Source organism: Theropithecus gelada, chromosome 17 (genome assembly GCF_003255815.1).
Source record: "Theropithecus gelada isolate Dixy chromosome 17, Tgel_1.0, whole genome shotgun sequence".
Classification (NCBI taxonomy): domain Eukaryota; kingdom Metazoa; phylum Chordata; class Mammalia; order Primates; family Cercopithecidae; genus Theropithecus; species Theropithecus gelada.
The window spans coordinates 39,733,699-39,753,011 of record NC_037685.1 but is presented as its reverse complement, the minus strand read 5'-3'; the positions used below and the strand labels follow the sequence as shown (position 1 = coordinate 39,753,011).

At 44.1% G+C, this 19,313-nt stretch overlaps 1 protein-coding gene across 5 annotated transcripts in view; it reads left to right on the top strand.

The window, feature by feature from the left end:
- The window catches only part of TMTC4 (transmembrane and tetratricopeptide repeat containing 4), a 70,064-nt gene that overhangs the window by 19,713 nt on the left and 31,038 nt on the right, over positions 1-19,313 (top strand). For 3 of the 5 annotated variants that reach the window (XR_003116511.1, XM_025364584.1, XM_025364581.1), the window contains 4 exons: positions 12,860-12,960; positions 17,090-17,182; positions 17,410-17,574; positions 18,381-18,583. Coding sequence is in view for 4 of the 5 variants with exons in the window: in XM_025364584.1 (XP_025220369.1) it covers positions 12,860-12,960; positions 17,090-17,182; positions 17,410-17,574; positions 18,381-18,583 (562 nt within the window). In the remaining variant the exon portion in view is untranslated. Of the gene's footprint in view, positions 1-12,859; positions 12,961-16,261; positions 16,436-17,089; positions 17,183-17,409; positions 17,575-18,380; positions 18,584-19,313 lie in introns of all 5 variants that reach the window. The other 2 variants (XM_025364580.1, XM_025364582.1) reach the window with 2 other exon arrangements.

Sequence of the window (19,313 nt, the reverse complement as noted above, 5' to 3'; positions counted from 1 at the left end):
GTGTGTGCCTGTAGTCCTAGCTACTCGGGAGGCTGAGGCAGGAGAATTGCTTGAACCCAGGAGGCTGAGGTTGCAGTGAGCCGAGATTGCGCCACTGCACTCCAGCCTGGGTGACAGAGCGAGACTGTGTCTCAAAAAAAAAAGGAGTTGTGACTTTTCTCAAAGACAACTCTGAAGTTTCTGAAAGTGCCATTTTATTGATTTTAACATAATTTTAACATATCTTCCCTTAAAGTCACTACTCCCTATTCTGAATGGATTTCAAAGACATCAAAGTGATTTTTGAGGAAAGTACTAAACCTTGATAGATTTAACTTGTGGGGGACATCATTTATTAGATATGATGGAACCTGTCACTACTTCTAAAGATTGCTCTTGTGAAATAATGAAAAAGCTATCATGATACGAAACACTCTTCCCTCAGGTGAACAGATATGTGTATTGGCCTCCTTTAATGGAGTATTCTCACAGAAAACTGAAAAGGCTAGATATTTTATATCCTTTTTCTGGAAGCTTTTACTAACCTTTTCTCTGTTTTAATTCACAAATTTGTATATTAGTATATATTACATGTATATTTTGGATACATTTGTAAATTATACAATTATTTCCAAGTATCCATACAAAAGATACTTTTTTTATAAAGCTTTTGGCAAGAAACCAATACCAAAGTTAAAGGTACTGAAATATGTGATGGCTGTTCAGTTAGTTAACACTTTGACTTACGAGAAATAGACGAAGTATATTTCAATACTGACATAAATATATTAACTGTAAGTACCAACATGACCTTTCTTTTTTGTCCGGTAACATTCTTTTAGCATTTATAATGTTTATTTTAAAACTGGAAAGAAATTACGAGGACTTTAATGTTAAGTTTGTAGATGTTTTTGAGAGTGTTAACCTGGGCGTTTTTGCATTTGCAAACCAATAGCAGTGGTAGATGTGGCTTCCGTAGAAACCTTTTTAAGATGACTAGATTTTGATTTGGTTGAAGTTACTTGGGGCAGTTGAAAGACGGATGGATGGACTGGGAAACCTTTGAAGAATGCTTTCTCTTGACCTCTTGTCTGCAAGCTGCCCCTTCTTCATAGTATCTGTTCTCTTGTTAACATGAACCCTCTTGAGGAAAAGGAAAGCGCTGATTTAAGTGGAGCCGATGGAGTCGCCTCCAGACTGGTCTCTGGGCCTTTGCAGGCACCAACAGCTTACTGGGTCTTTGGAAAATACAAAACTAAAATACAATATGAAATACAAAATAAAATACAAAATACAAAAATAAAAAACTACTTTGGACAGTAGTTTGCATCTTATGCTCATCCAGGCCTTGATGTCTTGACCCCGAAACTGATTGTTCATCCTGCATTTTGTGTCCTTCCTCTCCCCTCATGGTGCCCACCTGCCCCGGCAGGCTTTGAGTTACGGATCATCACAGTTTTTCTCGGCAGTGTAAAGTGGATGGTTTGAAACACCCATCCTCGAGCTGCAGTTTCCATCCTTTGGAATTGGCTTTCACTGCTATTTTCCATTCCCACTCATCACTTCCAGACTTCCGCCGGAGTGATCGGATTCTGCCTCAATTCCATCGCAGGCCTGGAGGCACAGAGCCGCCTGGATTCTTGAGAGAGGGCCTTAGATACACGGTGACCAGCTTACTTGGGGGAGTCCCCTGTGTCCCACATGTGAGCAGGTCTCTGACCCCTCCCCAACAAGGTTCTGTGCCCTGAGACCCACCCTCTGTCACTTCAGGACCTCAGGACTGGATACCCAGCCCCACCCACCTCGTTCCCTGGCCCAGCGACATCAGAACAGCCCCTCACGCTGCCAGCCCGTCTCTCCCCTCCTCCTCACAACTCCCAAAGTTCCCTTTGTCTGATCAACCCCAGAACCAGGGCTAATGAAATCTGCTGGAGCCTCTCCTAGTCTCTTAGCAGAGGCACTGTTTTTAGCAACTTTTCTGTTTCTGATTTTCCATACTCCTTTTTAAACATGCTAAGAATAGAATGTGCTTCTTTGTTGATAGATGACAACTCTTTGGAATAATCCTTGAACGTCATCATGTTAATGTTCAATTAAGTTCGTAGGGTGCTTAAGAGTCTTTTTTAGGAGGAGAAAACTTTCTACAAATGAATAGTAACTTTACAGAGAAGAAGCAGTAAGAGCCCCATATGCAAAAATAATTCTGGTTAACGTGTTCGTGAAAAGCCGTGGTTTCTGATTCTGTTCTAAAATAGTGGAAAGGCTTATTGATTTTAGTCATTCATTCCATCACCAATAGTTAATCAAACTTTAAGGGTGTTTCTTGTACCAGGTCCGGTTTCCGGTGCTGGAGATACAAAGACTAGAACAACAAAGTTCATGCCCCTGAGGGGCTTACCGTAACTCCAGTATATTTTGATTAAAATAAAGCTTCCGTGATTCAGAATGTCTACAGAGCAGAATATTCTGGTTCTCCTTCCTTTCCTGTTGACTTTTTCCTTCCTGTACCCCTCATAGCAGGCACTCAGTAAGGATCCTTTCTTTTCATGGTGTGTTTATGCAGAATGGGAGGCCATGGCCTTTATTCTACTTATTTCCTTCATCTTCTATTAAATTTCCTTCAGTACAACAAAACAGAACTCTTGATCCTAATGAAAATTCAATTGTATATATATTTTCATTTGGATCAAGAGCTCTGTTCCTTTGGAGTTTGAGATATCTTAAACAGTCACATGTTTATTTACTTATTTATTTTGAGACCAAGTCTTGCTCTGTTGCCCAGGTTGGAGTGCAGTGGTGCAATCTCAGCTTACTGCAACCTCTGCCTCCCAGGTTCAAGTGATTCTCCTGCCTCAGCCTCCCAAGTAGCTGGGACTACAGTCACCCGCCACCATGCCCAGCTAATTTTTGTGTTTTTAGTAAAGACGGGGTTTCGCCATGTTGGCCAGGCTGGTCTTGAACTCCTGATCTCAAGTGATCCGCCCACCTCAGCCTCCCAAAGTGCTGGGATTATGGCCTGAGCCACCGTGCCCAGCATTGGTTTTTTTGTTTGTTTTCTGTGGGGTTTTTTTGTTGTTGTTGTTTGAGATGGAGTTTTGCTCTTGTCGCCCAGGCTGGAATGCAGTGGCACAATCTTAGCTCACTGCAACCTCTGCCTCCCAGGTTCAAGCAATTCTCCTGCCTCAGCCTCCAGCCATGTTTTTATTTTACCCTATCTAGTCAGTACAAATTGTACAAAAAGCCGAGTGGTAAACACTTGTATTTATTGTCATTGCAGTGGTGATTTGTTGTTCCAAGTGCCCGTGTCTATAAATGTTCAGCAGAGAACAAAAACTAACTCTTTTGTGGTAGACAAGTCCATTATTATTGAGTCCATGTATTTATTGATTATACAAATAATAATGCCATTTAATGTTTAAATTTCAGGTTTAAAGTAACCCTGGTCTTTGTACTTTTGGGATCTGAACATAAATTCAAAGAAAGGCCTAACATCAGAGGAACAAATTTAATATTATTTTATAAGGGAACAAAAAATTAAGTACTCTGAAATTAATGATTCAACTAGTTAATAAGTTCTTTCAGAGAATGCATTTTTTTGGTAACATCATTAACTTTTTTTATGGATGGGATGTCTTTATTATAAAGCTCTGGACAATTTTTAACTGCTTGAGTTTATCCACAAGCAGTCCTGTCCTAACCTCTGGAATCCTAGTATTTTCAGAAAATGAAAAATGTACTCACATTTCTGGGACTCTGCCTCTTTTTTTTTTTTTTTTTTTTTTTTTGCGGGGGTGCATAAATAGAATGTCTAGCAAGATCTTTGCAACAGAATTTTTTAAAAGTAGGTGTCCTTATAAAGGAAGCATGCATTTTCTTAAAAAACAAAACAAAACAAAACACTAAGTCAGATGAAATCAATGGCACACTGGGTATTACTTCTGAATGCCCAAAACAAAAAGTGTTATTCTTACAATGAGGCATCTTGTATTTACATCTCTCTTAAAGCCTGGTATTTCAGATTGGAAACAGATCATCTCTGCACATTAAACTCGCTAGAATAGCCAAAACAATTTCATTTCCAAACTAATACCTTAAAATACTTGTTTCATGGGAATTAGGACCAAAAGGAGAAATTTAATCTCATTTATAGTGGGGAGAAGAGAGTCTTTTCCAGAGGGGGATGGATTTTCTATATACCTAGAACAATCATTTTAAGTTCTAAATTCTTATTCATAATACCAAAGGCAGGATCTCAAATCTCCGTTATTCTTAAGCTGTATAGCTTCCCTTAAGCTGTGTAGTTCTATAGCTGTATAGTTCACCTTAAGCTGTATAGTTCAGGCACTAAAATGGGATAACTCTTACTCTTGGGATATCATTCCCTCGTATTTTCATTCTGATTAAAGACACCTGTTTTTCTTTGACGTAGAATCACACTGCTTACAAAATAGGGCAGTTGGCTAACTCATGTCCGATAGGACACTTGGTTTTAGATTTGGGGCCATTGCTGACTGCATTCTGACGGTGGGAGTCATGCAGATTCTCTTTTCCCTGTTTCTTTGGTTCCTTCATTGCTTGATTTTCCCCCAAATGGACCCGTGTTTTAGAGCAGCAAGCCTGACTTCTTTCATTCTGTGCATAGAAGCACGGCTCGGTCGTTCCAGCTTTTGGAACGTGAATCTGATGCTCATTGTGTTGCTCTGGCAGAGAGAGAGTCGCGGCCACCTGTCGGGGTGGCGTGGTTCCCACACACAACATGACGTGCCAGTTTCGAGCGGCAGAGATGCCAGGCATAGAGTGGTGGAGAGGGGTAACTTGTATAATGTGATGCTTTTTCTGAAAGGAGATCTTCCCGCTGGAAAGGAGTGCCAAATCCGAGGCACATGCTTCATTAAATGGATCACATCTGCTGGCACTTGTGGGTGTTAGCACTGACAAGTGTCTTTCTGTCATTGCATTTTTTTCCCTGTGCTCCCTTCACTCCATTAGCCTTTGCCTCCATTTACCCAAGTGAGTGAATTCTCTTAGATGCTAGAGACAATATACTGAAACGAGAAGAACATTGCCTCGGCACATCTCTAGTCAGTTCTGGATCATAAACTATTGATGTTTGCTAATGCTGCATAATTATCCTAGAGCAAGTTGTCTTCTTAAAGGATGAGAGAGGCAGCATGATGTCCAAATGGTTTTTGTTTTTTTCCCATCCTCTCCTGGGTCATTGGTACTTAAAATTTAACAGTCTTGATGGAGAGGAGACGGAGAATGCTGGGGAAGAGTGATGTCCTCAGATGCTTACCTAGAGCCATGTACAAGTTAGAATTTTAAATCTGGGGAAGATGTTTCTCAATAAAAATATTTATAAGCGCAGCTGTGCTGAAGGGGACATCTGCCACTCAGAATTTATTTGTACTGTTTTTACCAGTTACTTCTAAATTTAAAATGAAAATTATTGATTTTCTCCATGGTTTTTAAATATTTCTTATATAATTTTTATTTATTGATTGATTGATTTTAAAGAAGAATATCTTAATGATGGCGATTCTTCCAGTGTGAAGGGGTTCAAAGATTAAAAGTGAAAAGACCTGAATTCTGGCAGTATTTGTCCATGCTGAGCAAATGATTAACTTTTGGGTATTAAATTACATATCGTAATTGCAAGAAAAATGTAATATAGTAAGACTCTGATAGACGTAGAAATAAATGAAACTATTTATTGATTCAACAGATACTTATCGAGTGCCCACTATATGCAAGGTAGACTCCTGTCTCGTCTTATTAAAATGCTCTAACTTGGAAATAAAATAATGGTTTGCATTTGTTACTGTATAAGAACATAGCCACAAAAGCACAGTCTAAATTCCTCTAGATTATATGTTGATAATTATTAGCATTAGTCACCTTCACAAACTAAGGCTTAAAATAAATCTTAATTTGGGGAATTATGTGGGCCAGACTTTGGTGGAGCAGGTCATATTTCCAGAAGTCCACTAGTCTGGGCCATCTGAATACTCAGAGCTAGTTTTTCACTTGAATTTTTGTAAGGCCTTTTTTGTTCACCTCCAAAACTGGAAACATTTTGTCATCGCTGTATGGGCTGGCCTTGGTTTATCATTCATGCACATATATACTGCATATATGTAAAGAGGGCCCCTTTCATTTATATAAAATGGTTTTAAAATATTAAGCTTTCCAATTTGGATTCTGGGAAACTCAAAGTTGTGTGCATGCTTCGTCTTATGACTCTGGATAAAATACTGAGTGGCAGCTGGGCACAGTGGCTCACACCTGTAATCCCAACACTTGGAGAGGTCAAGGTGGGAGGATCACTTGAGCACAGGAGTTTGAGACCAGCTTGGGCAACATAGTAAGACCCCCTTTCTCTACAAAAATAAAAATTTTTTAAAAATCAGCCAGGCCTGATGGCATGTGCTTGTGGTCCCAGCTACTTAGGAGGCTGAGGCCGGAGGATTGCTTGAGCCTGGGAGGTCAAGGCTCCAGTAAGTCGTGATCACGCTACTGTACTCCAGCCTGGGCAAAAGAATGAGACCTTGTCTCAAAACAAAAAAAACACCAAAAATTGTCAAGTGACGAATCTGGTAGGGATTGGAGAAAGAGTTGGATTTAAATAGGCAAACTCATTTCATATTTTCTGAGTTTTCAAGGACAGAGCTGGATACAAACATAGCAATGTCCACACTATGTCACCTGTGAGCTGGGTCTTTGATCACATGGTCTAGACACTGCCATGCAATAGAAATACAACAGGAGCCATACATGGAATTGAAAACTTTGAGGTAGCCATGTTTTAAAAAGAAACAGGTGAGATGGATTTTAATAATATATTTTATTTGCCTTGATATATCAAAATTATAATTTCAACATGTAATCAATATAAAAAAATGAAAATGTTCACATCTTTTTTTCATACTAAGCTTCCAAAACCAGGTGTGTATTCCACACTAACAATACATCCCACCTGGGTCTAGATACATTTCAAGCACTCGTTAGCTGTAATTATTACTTTCTTGGACCATGGCGGGTCTAGAATGTGGTGCTCACTAGGTTTATCTCTGACCATCGAGCTTTTGCCTTTGATCTGAAATTGCCACAGTTTTGAGAAGTGATACTTAATATTTAATAATTGCTGAGACTGAAGACACTTCTTCAGCAAAGAAACATTACCTTCATCTTTCATATCTTTTCATGCTGGGTGTGTTTGAAGCAAAATCGGAAGTCTAAGGAAAAACAATAGGACTCTTCTGTCAGAATTGCAGTAGAGGACGGGAGAGGTGGGGTTTAGAGTTTGAGAATGTGGTGAAATTTTGAGGTGAGATTAGGGAGAAGGTTATCAGTAAACCTGAAGGCTGTGTTTTCTAGTTGTTATTTTTCTGTTTTCAACTAAGTCTCTGGTTTAGCCTTATAAGGAGAAAGCCATTTTAAATTCCAGATAAGAGGAATATCTAGAATTCTTATCTAGAGGAATTCTAGAGGAGCCCATCACTTTCCTGTCTGTGTCATAATTTAGCTTTGTGTAAATAGGGTGCTTTCAAGAGCCGTCTTTTGGGCATTTTTAATGAAGGTAGTGGAAATGTTTTCCTTTTCAAAGGCCTCCCGGTCCATGGAGGAAAATTAATCTATGTTACAGTCAAGTAAAGATACAAGATAATTCCTTTTTTTCTAGGCAGAAATGTAAAATCAAGGAACTTGCTTTTGAAATTAAGAACAGAGACTATTACATTGGGGAATGTATTATGTTTAGTTGAGAAGTACCAACACATTCTGAGAGTGAGAGAAGCCTACAAAATCCCAATTCAGGTAACGGGTTGGTGGGATGGGGTGGGGTAGAGGGTGTCCATTTGGTTTCTAGTGAGCCATGGAGCCGAGCGCCTAGTCAACTTGAAAACAATGGATGGAGCCCAGCCATGGCACCATCTCCTCATGCTGGGTCTAGAGTGGCCAGCGGGGGCCCGGGGTCTCTTGCCCTGTTTATCTCTGGATGAGATCCCATGGTAATTAATCAGGTCATTTATAATTAAAAGTTTTGTTTGCAAATAAACTGCTAATAGGAGAAAATCCTAAAGGTAGTTTGACCCAGACTCAGGAAAACGTGTCATGGGAAGAGGGGCTGTACCCTGAGACTGAGTGGACAAAGCCCCCCATCTCTCATGACGTGGCGGAAGGCCTGGACTTCTCAGGCTCTGGCATGAACTTGTAAGCTGGACGCTGTGCTCTCCCCCTAAAGCTTGTGGCCCTTTCCCCAAATCATAGCCTAAAATAATTCATCAATCTGTTAGCTTTTGGGTTATTTTGGCTGTAATTTTTTTTTAAAGCTTTAGTGCCTGCCAATACTTATCTGCCAATGAGTGCTAGCAAATGCCCACATGAAACAATAAATCCGTAAGTGCTCAAGTTGGAATTGCATGTAATTTGAAAGGGTTTTGTTGTTGTCGTGGCTCCTTATTGTGATCTTTTGGCATTAGATACATAGAAAGTAATTACTTTCTGCAAATAAAATGATCCTTACTTTGCTTGACGGATCCAAGAATACTCATGTGTAATGGTTTTCAGTGGCGGGAGCCTGGCTTCTGGGCGCCACGCCTCCTGAACAACTTGGAGCGGCGCTGCCCAAGGGCACAGCTAAGGCCTGAAGTTTAGGGAGTCTGGCTTGGGCTCAGCATTTAGAATAATCTAGCAACCCAGAGTTTAAAAATGAAACGGGTTGTGGTTTGAAAATTAATCCCCATCACTGAAGTTCCTCAAGTCAAGACCAGGTGGCCCCCTGCTGGAAGCATCTTGGAAGGGATTCCAGCATTTCCATCCTTGCAGGAGAGATGATGCACAGCCTCTAAGAAGCAGTGTTGACCCCTCCGTTTCCATGAGTTGTCGGGAGCTCAAAGCTTATTGCACCCCTTTTGATAGAGAGTAGATAGTCACTTCACTTACTGAACATGTTCTGCCCTTCCAGAGTCAGTCGGGCCTGCTGATTCAGTCAGAATAATTTTTAGTTGCTCCTACGAGCCAGGCGTGGTGCCAGCCGTCCAGTCATGAGCAGGCTTACTCTCAAGGGGGTGCACCCTGCCTTTAGGGAGCATCAGAGCCACCTGGAAAGCTTGTTAAAGGCTGATTATTGGTTCCCATCCTCAATTTCTGATTCATCTGGGGCCTGAGTCTAACAAGATCCAGGTGCAGGTTCGTGAACCATACACCTGTGAGTAGCACTGGTTTAGGGCAATGGTTCTCAACTGGGAGGGATTTCCTGCCCTCCCCACGCCCCTACTCACATCTGACAATATCTGTGACATTTTTGTTTGTCACCACTGAGGGGAGCTGTAGGGGGTGGTGCCACTGGCCTCTGATTGGTAGAAGCTGGGGGTACTGCTAAACATCCTGTGATGCACAGGGCAACCCCCCTCCAAAAAAAGTAACCAGCCCACATGTGATTAATGCCAAGGTGGAGAGAACCTTGACTCGGGAATGACAGAAAATCAAGTGCTGGCGATAAACTCCGTGAGGAATGTTTTGATAGACTGTGATCAGGGCAGTTTAGAGCACCACAGCTGGGCCTAACCTAATCTAGGGGGGCAGTCAGGGACATGGAGAGGTGAACAGGGCTCACCTGCTCACAGGGGCAGTCGGGACATGGAGAGGTGAACGGGCTCACCTGCTCACAGGGGCAGTCGGGACATGGAGAGGTGAACGGGGCTCACCTGCTCACGGGGCAGTCAGGTGTGCATACAGCAGGGGTGTTTGCTCTTTTAACTGAGGAAGGAAACAAGTGAATTGCAAAGAGACCTGCCTGAGAGGGCGGGGTTTGGCATTTCACAGCATAAGTGACATTTAACAGCTTTATTGATTGGGTAGGATTCCTCCAGGACTGTTCTGCCCCAAGGGAACTCAGTAAGCACACCTAGGTGAGAACCTGCAAGTGGGCAGTGGTGGTGGGCCTGGAGTGAGTGTGTGCTGGGAGGGGCTGGAGAGGGCCCGTGGTGGCCACTTCAGCAAGGCCTTTAAAGCCACAGTCAGAAGAGGAACCATTATCCTGAAGGCAAAAGAGATAATTGGAAGGCATAAAACAAGAATGTTCAGGCCGGGCTCAGTGACTCATGCCTGTAATCCCTGCACTTTGGAGGCCTAGGCAGGTGGATCACAAGGTCAGGAGTTCGGGACCAGACTGGCCAACATGGTGAAACCCCGTCTCTACTAAAAATACAAAAATTAGCCAGGCATGGTAGCGTGCACCTGTAGTCTCAGCTACTCGGGAGGCTGAGGCAGGAGAGTTTCTTGAACCTGGGAGGCAGAGGTTGCAGTGAGGTGAGATCGCACCATTGCATTCCAGTCTGGGTGACAGGACAATACTCCATCTCAAAAAAAAAGAAAAAAGAATGTTCATTGTGTTTTATGAGACAATGGGATCTCAGTTAAGAGGCTTTCCTGTCGATCAGTTGGCCTTGTGAAAAGCTTTTAATTAAGTGCCTCAACTATAATGGCCAAGTCAACTTTTTGTATAATAGCTATTCCATTTGTTTGTATTTTAAATCTAGAAATTTGATACACAGATTCTTCCCCCAGAAAGCTGAAAGGGCCAGAGTCTCTGCTGCCGCTGAAGCCTGTGTGGGAGTGAGGCGGCTGTCCCAGCAGCCCAGCCGTGTAGCGGGTCCTGCAGGCCGCAGGTGTTGGGCACATCGGGAGTTAGTCCTGCTCATGCTTTATTGAGAGCCAGGGGCCCAGCTGGGGACAGGCCTTCTCATCCTGACAGGGTCTCAACCCCAATGTAGAGCATTTGAGGTTAAGAACACCTCCGAGCCGGGTGCAATGGCTCACGCCTGTAATCCCAGTGCTTTGGGAGGCCGAGGTGGGCGGATCACGAGGTCAGGAGATCGAGACCATCCTGGCTAACATGGTGAAACCCCGTCTCTACTAAAAATACAAAAAATTAGCCGAGCGTGGTGGCGGGCGCCTGTAGTCCCAGCTACTCAGGAGGCTGAGGCAGGAGAATGGTATGAACCCGGGAGGCGGAGCTTGCAGTGAGCCAACATCACGCCACTGCACTCCAGCTTGGGCAACAGAACGAGACTCCGCCTTAAAAAAAGAAAAGAAAAAAAGGAGCGCCTCCCACCCCCAAGCCAGAGCGCACTGGCTGTTTTTGGGACAGGAAGGCCTTCCATCCTGGGGTGTTGCTGATTCTGTCTCAAGTATTCACAAGTATTTTTCTGTCCCTCCATGCAGGGTCTGCAGGACACACACAAACACTTGTTAATTTCCCCAGCAGGCAGTTTAATGAGCTCACGGTGTATTTTTTACACGATCCAGTTGTCTGGCAGATTTTGGCTGATCAGCCACCCCCTTGACTACTGCATCAAAACCCCATTGGAAATTGCATCTCCCTCTAAGCTGATCAGGTTTGACTGACCCAAGTGCCACAAACATTAATTAAATGATTTCTGTAGTCCCAGCATTATACCAAGTGATTTTTAACATGTTTAGTTTTTAACATAGTTTTTTTAATACATGCACATGGTTAAGATAATGTAAAGAGTACTGAAGGTTATGTAATGAAAAGTAAGACTAAAAGTAAACTTTCTTCCTCCTCTACCCCAATTCTTCATTTTAGAACTTCTTAGAAACTAGTCAGTGTCTTATGTGTTGTCATAGAGATATATTTTGCATTTGCAAACATTCTTTATGAGTGTTTAACAAAAATGACCAGGTGTTCCTGTGTAATTTTTTCCTTTCAAATATATCCTGAGGTTGGTAACGTTGCCCCCACGTTATAGGTGAGTTCCTTGAGACCGTGAAAGTCACTTGCCCAGTGTCACACAGTGAGTGGCACAGCTGGCATTTAGATGCTTATGTAGAGCCATAGGCATTCAGACTGCGAGTTCTAGTTGTAAGTAGAATTGAACCGAGTAATGCCAGGCGAGCTAACAATTGGATTCTCCAAGAAAGTTCGCTTTTGTCTCACTTGATACCGATGTCTTTTTTATATGTTGGCTTATTTATTTAGATGAAGAATGAGGGCTTCGCAACAGAGAGGAATATCCATGCAGCTTCCCTCTCCTCCCTAGCAGTTTAGTTCTGGCCCCCAAACTGCACACACCACTGACCAGACAGTGTACAGCCAGACCCTGCTCCCAAAAGGCCACTTAGGGACCAGCGGTGGTTACTCGAGCTGCCGCCCAGCCCAGCTTCTTACAGTGTTGACACGTCTGGGGATGTTTTGGCTTCTTGTTGGTGCTCGAGCCCCCGTGCAGATTGGCAGCCCAGCCTGGTCTGTGTCTTTACCTGCCCCAGGTGCTAGATAGGCGCCAGCTCTTGTCAGTGGCCGCGCACCCTTTGGTAGAGGTTGGAGCTGTTCCACACAGGGAGCAGAGCAGATCCATTCTAAGCCACCTGGTGTCCAGAGGGCCTGAACTCCCGTTCCAGGAGGAATGGAGATTCCCAGAGGCTTTCCCAGCAGCTCCATCATGACAGCAGCAGTGACCACTGGGGGCATCTTGAAACCAGATGGACTGTTTGCAGTCTCAGTGGGAGTTCTCAAAAAGACTCATCAGAATGGTCTTGCAGGTGATTGGTAGGTTGGGAACGAGGTACCTGCCGCATGGGGACTCTGGCATGAGGTGTCTTTGTGGCCAGGGCTTCATGACGGTGCCTCCCAAAGGCCCTGGGCACCTCCTTGGGAGAGCTTTGAGAGGGGACATATGTACCATTTAGAAGGTATTGTCTAATGCACTCTTGCCCACAGAGAAGTGCTGTCTGAAGCGCAAACCCTGTTTTTAAGTTACGGTTGTTTAAGGTATTTGCTTAGAATTTTAGTTCCTGATGCTAAAAAACTGAGCTGCATTCCATGACTTTCGCACTGATCATTTCTCTTAATTGGCAGGTAACAAGGAGGGAACGTATTCTTCCACCTTCTGGGTGCTGCTGAGTATCTTCCTAGGAGCAGTGTCCATGCTGTGCAAAGAGCAAGGGATCACCGTGCTGGTGAGAGCCGCGACATGGCCGCCGGGGCCTGCTTTTTCTGTGTATCCTTTTCCCTCCTATAAAGACATCTGGGGCTGGCCCTGCCCTTGTGGCATTCTCCACGCCTTCATCCCATTGCTGGCCTGAGGTGATGACCTTTCTGGGCAAATGACTTTCGCTGTCACAATTCTGGCATTTCAGATGGAGAACTGACTGTCTTCCTTGACAGTCACGTGCAACTGGCGAGAAATGGTGAATGAGGAGTTCTCAGGGAGCCACGATGAGTCCTCTTGAGAGGCCCTATCGAAAGAGATAAAAGAATGGTTTGAGTTTTCTGGGATACTCGTACATATTTCAGCAGTCCTAGATCACCTAGGACTGACCTCATCAATCATTTTGATCTCAGATCTAGAAAGGGTGGCGGATAGTTTAGTAATGAAGAAACAGGGCCGGGCGCCATGGCTCACGCTTGTAATCCCAGAACTTTGGGAGGCCGAGGCGGGCGGATCACCTGAGGTCAGGAATTCGAGACCAGCCTGACCAACATGGAGAAACCCCATCTCTACTAAAAATACGAAATTAGCCAGGTGCAGTGGTGCATGCATATAATCCCAGCTACGCAGGAGGCTGAGGCAGGAGAATCGCTTGAACCTGGGAGGCGGAGGTTGCGGTGAGCCAAGATCGTGCCATTGCACTCCAGCTTGGACAACAACAGCGAAACTATGTGTCCAAAAAAAAAAAAAAAAGTAAGAGATGAAGGAACAAGAGTTTTGCAGCCACTCAAAGCCTCACGTGCACACACATTCTGTCTCTCTTCTCACCATTGCCCCACCGCCAGCGGTTACCTATGGTTATAGTTAACCATTACCCAAGTGCAACTTCAAGCAACGCTGGAACCAAAATGTTCCATGGTCACAAATGTTTGACCTGAAATTAAAAGATTACTAACTAGTATTTAAAGGAGAATCTGTAATGCTGCTAATGTTTCTAGTGGGACTTTGTTCTCAGAAGACTCTTTTTATGCCAGATGTGCTGAGTAATCACGTGTTTTAACTTCGAGCCTTGAAGTCTCTCTCTGTGTAATATGGTGCATACACTGTATTCTCTTGGGGTACGTTGTTTTCCTGGAGAGAACCTGTACCTCGGCTTCCACCGGCAGCGTCGAGCGGGTCGGGGAGAGAGCTCTCTGAAGCGGAAAGACATCTACCTTTTCAGTCTGATCTGAGTAGAAGCTAGGATTAAAGACCCAGGAAAGGAGAGGTGTTGAAATCCATTTTTCTTTTTCTCCATTCTAACCAGTTTGCTGCAAGGTTGTGAACAGAGGTAGAAAAATGGAAAGATGTGGAATTTTTTCTCCTTTTTTTTTTTTTTTTTTTTTTGAGACAGAGTCTCGCTCTGTCACCCTGGCTGGAGGGCAGTGGCACAATTATGGCTCACTGCAGCCTCAACGATCCTCCCACCTCAGCCTCCCAAGTAGCTGGTACTGTAGGTGCGTGCCACCACCCCGGCTAATTTTCTAAAATTTTTTTGTGGAGATGGGGTCTCCCTGTGTTGGCCAGACTGGTCTCAAACTCCTAGCCTTGGGATTACAGGCATGAGCCATCGCGCCTGGCCGAGTCGTGGGATTAGAATGATCATATAGAAATAGCTTGGAAAGGAAAGAACAATTAAAGCCGTTTGGGGCTTGATACAAGTCAAGGCAAAAATCAGTGGTTGTATTAGGTTGTATCTATTAAGATTAAGCTAGCAAGGAGATGGTATAGGGAGAATTACCGTGGAAAGATACTTGAATTTCATGAGTTAATTTTCTTTAAATTTGCTCTAAAACAGTGTTTCTCAACCTTGGCACTATTAATGTTTTACAGCAGACAATTCTTTCTCGTGGGGGCTGTTCTGGGCTTTGTGGGATGTTTAGCGGCGTCCCTGGCCTCTACCTACTGGGTGCCAGTGGAACCTCTCAGTTGTGACAACCTAAAATGTCTCCAGACAGTGCCAGACACCCCCTGGGGGGCACAACCCTCCCTGAGAACCACTGGTTTTAGAACCTTTCCCTAATATGAAGTGTGGTTTGAGGACCAGAAGCATCAGCAATATCTGGGAGCGTGTTGGGAATTCAGGATCCCAGGCCCCACCCCCTCCCCAGGCCTGCTGAGTAAGAATTTCCTTCCACAAGGTCCTCAGGAGGCTCCTCTGTGCAGTATTTTATTTTATTTTATTTTATTTTTTATTTTTATTTTTATTCGAGACGGGGTTCTCTCTTGTCGCTCTCGCCGGAGTGCAGTGATGCAATCTCAGCTCACTGCAACCTCCGCCTCCCAGGTTCAAGCCATTCTCCTGCCTCAGCCTCCCGAGTAGCTGGGATTACAGGCACCTGCCACCACGCCCGACTAATTTTTGTATTTTTAGTGGAGACGGGGTTTTACCATGTTGGCCAGGCTGGTCTCAAACTCCTGACCTCAGGTGATCCGCCCGCCTCAGCCTCCCGAAGTGCTGGGATTACAGGCGTGAGCCACTGCACCTGGCCTCCTCTGTGCCATTTTTCAGGAGCAGGAGAGAATTCGGTTGAATTTACATGAATAAAGATACAGTGGAAGGTAGCTATTCTCAAAATTGGATTAAAATGGGGCCATTTTGATGAAGCATTTAAGAGGGAAGGGGGCAGTCTTGTGTTCGGCTCAGGCCTGTTCACCACATGACTCTGCCATCCCTTGGTAACTGTCCTGCAGCTCACAGGAAGACTGTGAGAAGACAGTGGCTGCTACGCAGGGAGCATCTGCCTTCTAGAAAGTGGTTTTCAACCAGGCGGAAACCGTCTTCTGTGGCCCACTAAGATCATGTCTCACATGGGTGAATAAAATCAGGATTCTTTGAACTGATTAACCCAGCACTGGCCCATGTATCGGATAATTAGTGGCTCCCAGCATTTCCGGGAGAGGGTTAAGTAGGGATGTCATCCTTGCTCTGAAAACCACAAATTACCACTGACTTCTGATGATGTGTGATCTCCTTTGCTGCAAAGAAGAGCATATTAAAGAGACCCAAGTCATTTAGGGGCAGCTCTGACTATATCCACTGAGCATGTGCAGACCACGTTATCCAGATTGAGCAGGGAGTTCTGTCGATGACGTTGCCTGCAGCAGTGACATTTGTAGAAAGTCCATTGCAGGAGAGAGAATAGAATCCAAGGCCCATCTCTCCTTTCGCCTGTAACTACAGGTTTAATTTTACCAGCTAGAAATTAACTATCATGGTACAATTGGAAACTGTTAACATAGGTGGACAGCTAATTGAAGTTGTTGTTCCCTTCATGGGTCATGGGCAGAGCTGTAAATTAATAGAGGTGGCCATCCTCCACACCACGGCCCCACCTGGCAAAGGCCTGCTCTCATCAATGTGTGGTTTCCAAAGTCACCTTGGGCATCTCCATTCCAGCCAGCTGGAAGGGGAAACCATGTGGGAATGTGTGCCCAAGTTTTACAACCAAACCTCCAAAATGGTACACGTCACTTCTCCCACATTCCATAAGGCTAGAACTCAGCCCTGCGACCTAGCTTAACTGCAGGGGAGACTGGGAGATGTCATCTAGCTGTAACCCAGGGAGAAAACTACCAGACAACTAGATTTCTGCACAAGAGATCTCCAGAGCTCCATCAGAGATTATCATGTATGTTCATCCCATTTATAAAGATGCCGAAGTCCACTGGCACTTAAGGTTCACTTACGTGGCTGGGTTTTTGAGGTTGATGGCTGCCTTTATCTTCCAGTATGATTACTGCCCAGGAGAAGAGTCTGTTGCATGAACTAAAGGACTGTTTTATAGTGACCAAAAGAAGTGGGGGGGAGGGATCTCTTGAGGGCTTTTTCTAGGAATCCCAAATTTCTAGTTATCCTGAATCTTGTAGAACTCCTACACGTAGACTGTGAAATCATTACTATCAGGGACTTAGTAAATAATAAATATGATCTATTACCTTGAGCTAATTTCATAGAAATGGAGGAGGGCTGTTTTGTGTTTTTTTAGAGAGCTGCAGAGGTCTTCCGTGATTCTCTATGTGTTCCTTGTCTAGATGGAGTAATGAAATTGTGAAGTCTAATTGCTGCCTAACAGCCACACTCTCCTGTGGCTGATTGTCTTGCTTTGCTTTCTTAGGGTTTGAATGCAGTATTTGACATCTTGGTGATAGGCAAATTCAATGTTCTGGAAATTGTCCAGAAGGTACTGCATAAGGACAAGTCATTAGAGGTGAGTCTGCACTTTTATCTCCAGCCCAGACATGGAAAATGTCAAGTACCAGCTGATTTAAAATGCCATTTTCAAATATTCCTTGTGATTCTGAATTCTACAATAACCAACCTTTTAAAGCATGGTGTTGAAGTAGTTCAGGCAGAATTGCTGCACATCTGTACCTGGCTCAGCCACACTTTTATTTGAAAATCAGCCACCTCTGGGGCTTTGCGGTGTCCTTGCAGAGTCTCGGCATGCTCAGGAACGGGGGCCTCCTCTTCAGAATGACCCTGCTCACCTCCGGAGGGGCTGGGATGCTCTATGTGCGCTGGAGGATCATGGGCACGGGCCCGCCGGCCTTCACCGAGGTGGACAACCCGGCGTCCTTTGCTGACGGCATGCTGGTGAGGGTGAGTTCTGAGCCTGCCACTCCCTGGACTGTTTTCTTCCCCCACCAGATTCCCAGATCCCTCACCCCTCCTCCTCGTCTCACTCCCCTCCATGCCAACAGACTCCCCAATACACGGGCCACCTCCATGTTTGTTTGCGATCACTGAAGATGTTCTGGGATGAAAGCAGGTCTTCCTGAGGGGCTTGAAAGGGCGTGCGGAAGCTCTTTGCATTTCTGTTCTAACGAGGAGTAAAGAGGGTGGTTCCTTCTCACATAAGGGTCCTTGCCAGTCCCGTGAAAGGGCTCCCTAACCCTGCGGCTGGGTTAAGACTAAATATATAACCTTGTTGGTATCTTTAGAAGACTAGTGGTATAAGACTATTCTTTTAGATTTGCCTTTTTTTTAAAGGCAGGAGTATCAAGCCACAAATTCTTAGCTGTGCATTTCATAGAGACCAAAATCAAGAGAACAGCCATCGAACCATGTTATGTTATTGGGTGCATAGGTGACCCTGGGGCCTCAGATTTCAGAGGTCATGGGCTTCAGGCAGCAAAGAGATCATAGCTTGGCCAGAAATATAATGAATGTATTGCGTAGTCTGGTGGCTTTGCCATATTTTTATAGACCAAAATCTGAATGCATTTAACACATTACAGACTACAGCCTGTATTACAACTTGTAATACAAGTTGGCAACATTTTAGTTGATACAACTGCTTTCATTGAACAGAAGCATATGAGTGCCTCAAGAGTGAAGTTAGTGCATATATATATGTTTTTTAAGTTCAGTATCAAATAAATGTTTGTTTTCCTTTTGACCAACAGGCCGTAAACTACAATTACTACTATTCATTGAATGCCTGGCTGCTGCTGTGTCCCTGGTGGCTGTGTTTTGATTGGTCAATGGGCTGCATCCCCCTCATTAAGTCCGTCAGTGACTGGAGGGTAATTGCACTTGCAGCACTCTGGTTCTGCCTAATTGGCCTAATATGCCAAGCCCTGTGCTCTGAAGACGGCCACAAGAGAAGGTAAGAGGCAGCACTGAATCTTAAGTTCCACGCTGGTTGAGTCAGAAGCGTTTTGTGAAATCCTGTGCTGATCATTTTAACGATTTTGTGGAAGTCACATCTAAGGACATTTGTTTCAAATGCATATTTATGGCTAGGATGAGTTCCACCATTCGGAATCCATGGCTGGCTTCCGCGGGTGGGGAGCGAGGCTGGAAGAGGGGCTACGGATGACTGCTTCCTCCCTCCCCCTTTCCCCAGGAAGTAGCATTTTGCGATCCTTTTCGCCATAGGTGGTAAAGAGTAATTTACGGTCAGAACAGAGAGTGTAATTGATGTGTGTTGTGCCCATTATTGCACAATTCTTCCTTAAAACACCCCAGTGAACGCTGCCGTGATTCCTTCTGTTGTTGCTGGGGACAAAACAAGCCACTGCCCCAAAGAGACTGTTCTTTCTTGATGGGAAAAAAAAAAAAGTTATTGAGAAAATAATTGGGGAAAACAAATGTGTTTCATGAAAAAGAAAACTGTTTAAGGTGATTTCTTTTAAGCCTAAGTGTTTATGGAATTAGTAATTTCTCAAAATAAATTAAGTTTTACATTTACCTGTGTCTTAAATCGGTTGGTAATTCTAAAGAGCCACAAACCTTCGTCCCCGTTCCGTTATCCACAGGAAATGGGATTTTTAAAGAAATACTGTAGCCACAGGGCCCAGGAAGGAGCCACCAAAATGGACCTAGAGTCTTAATTC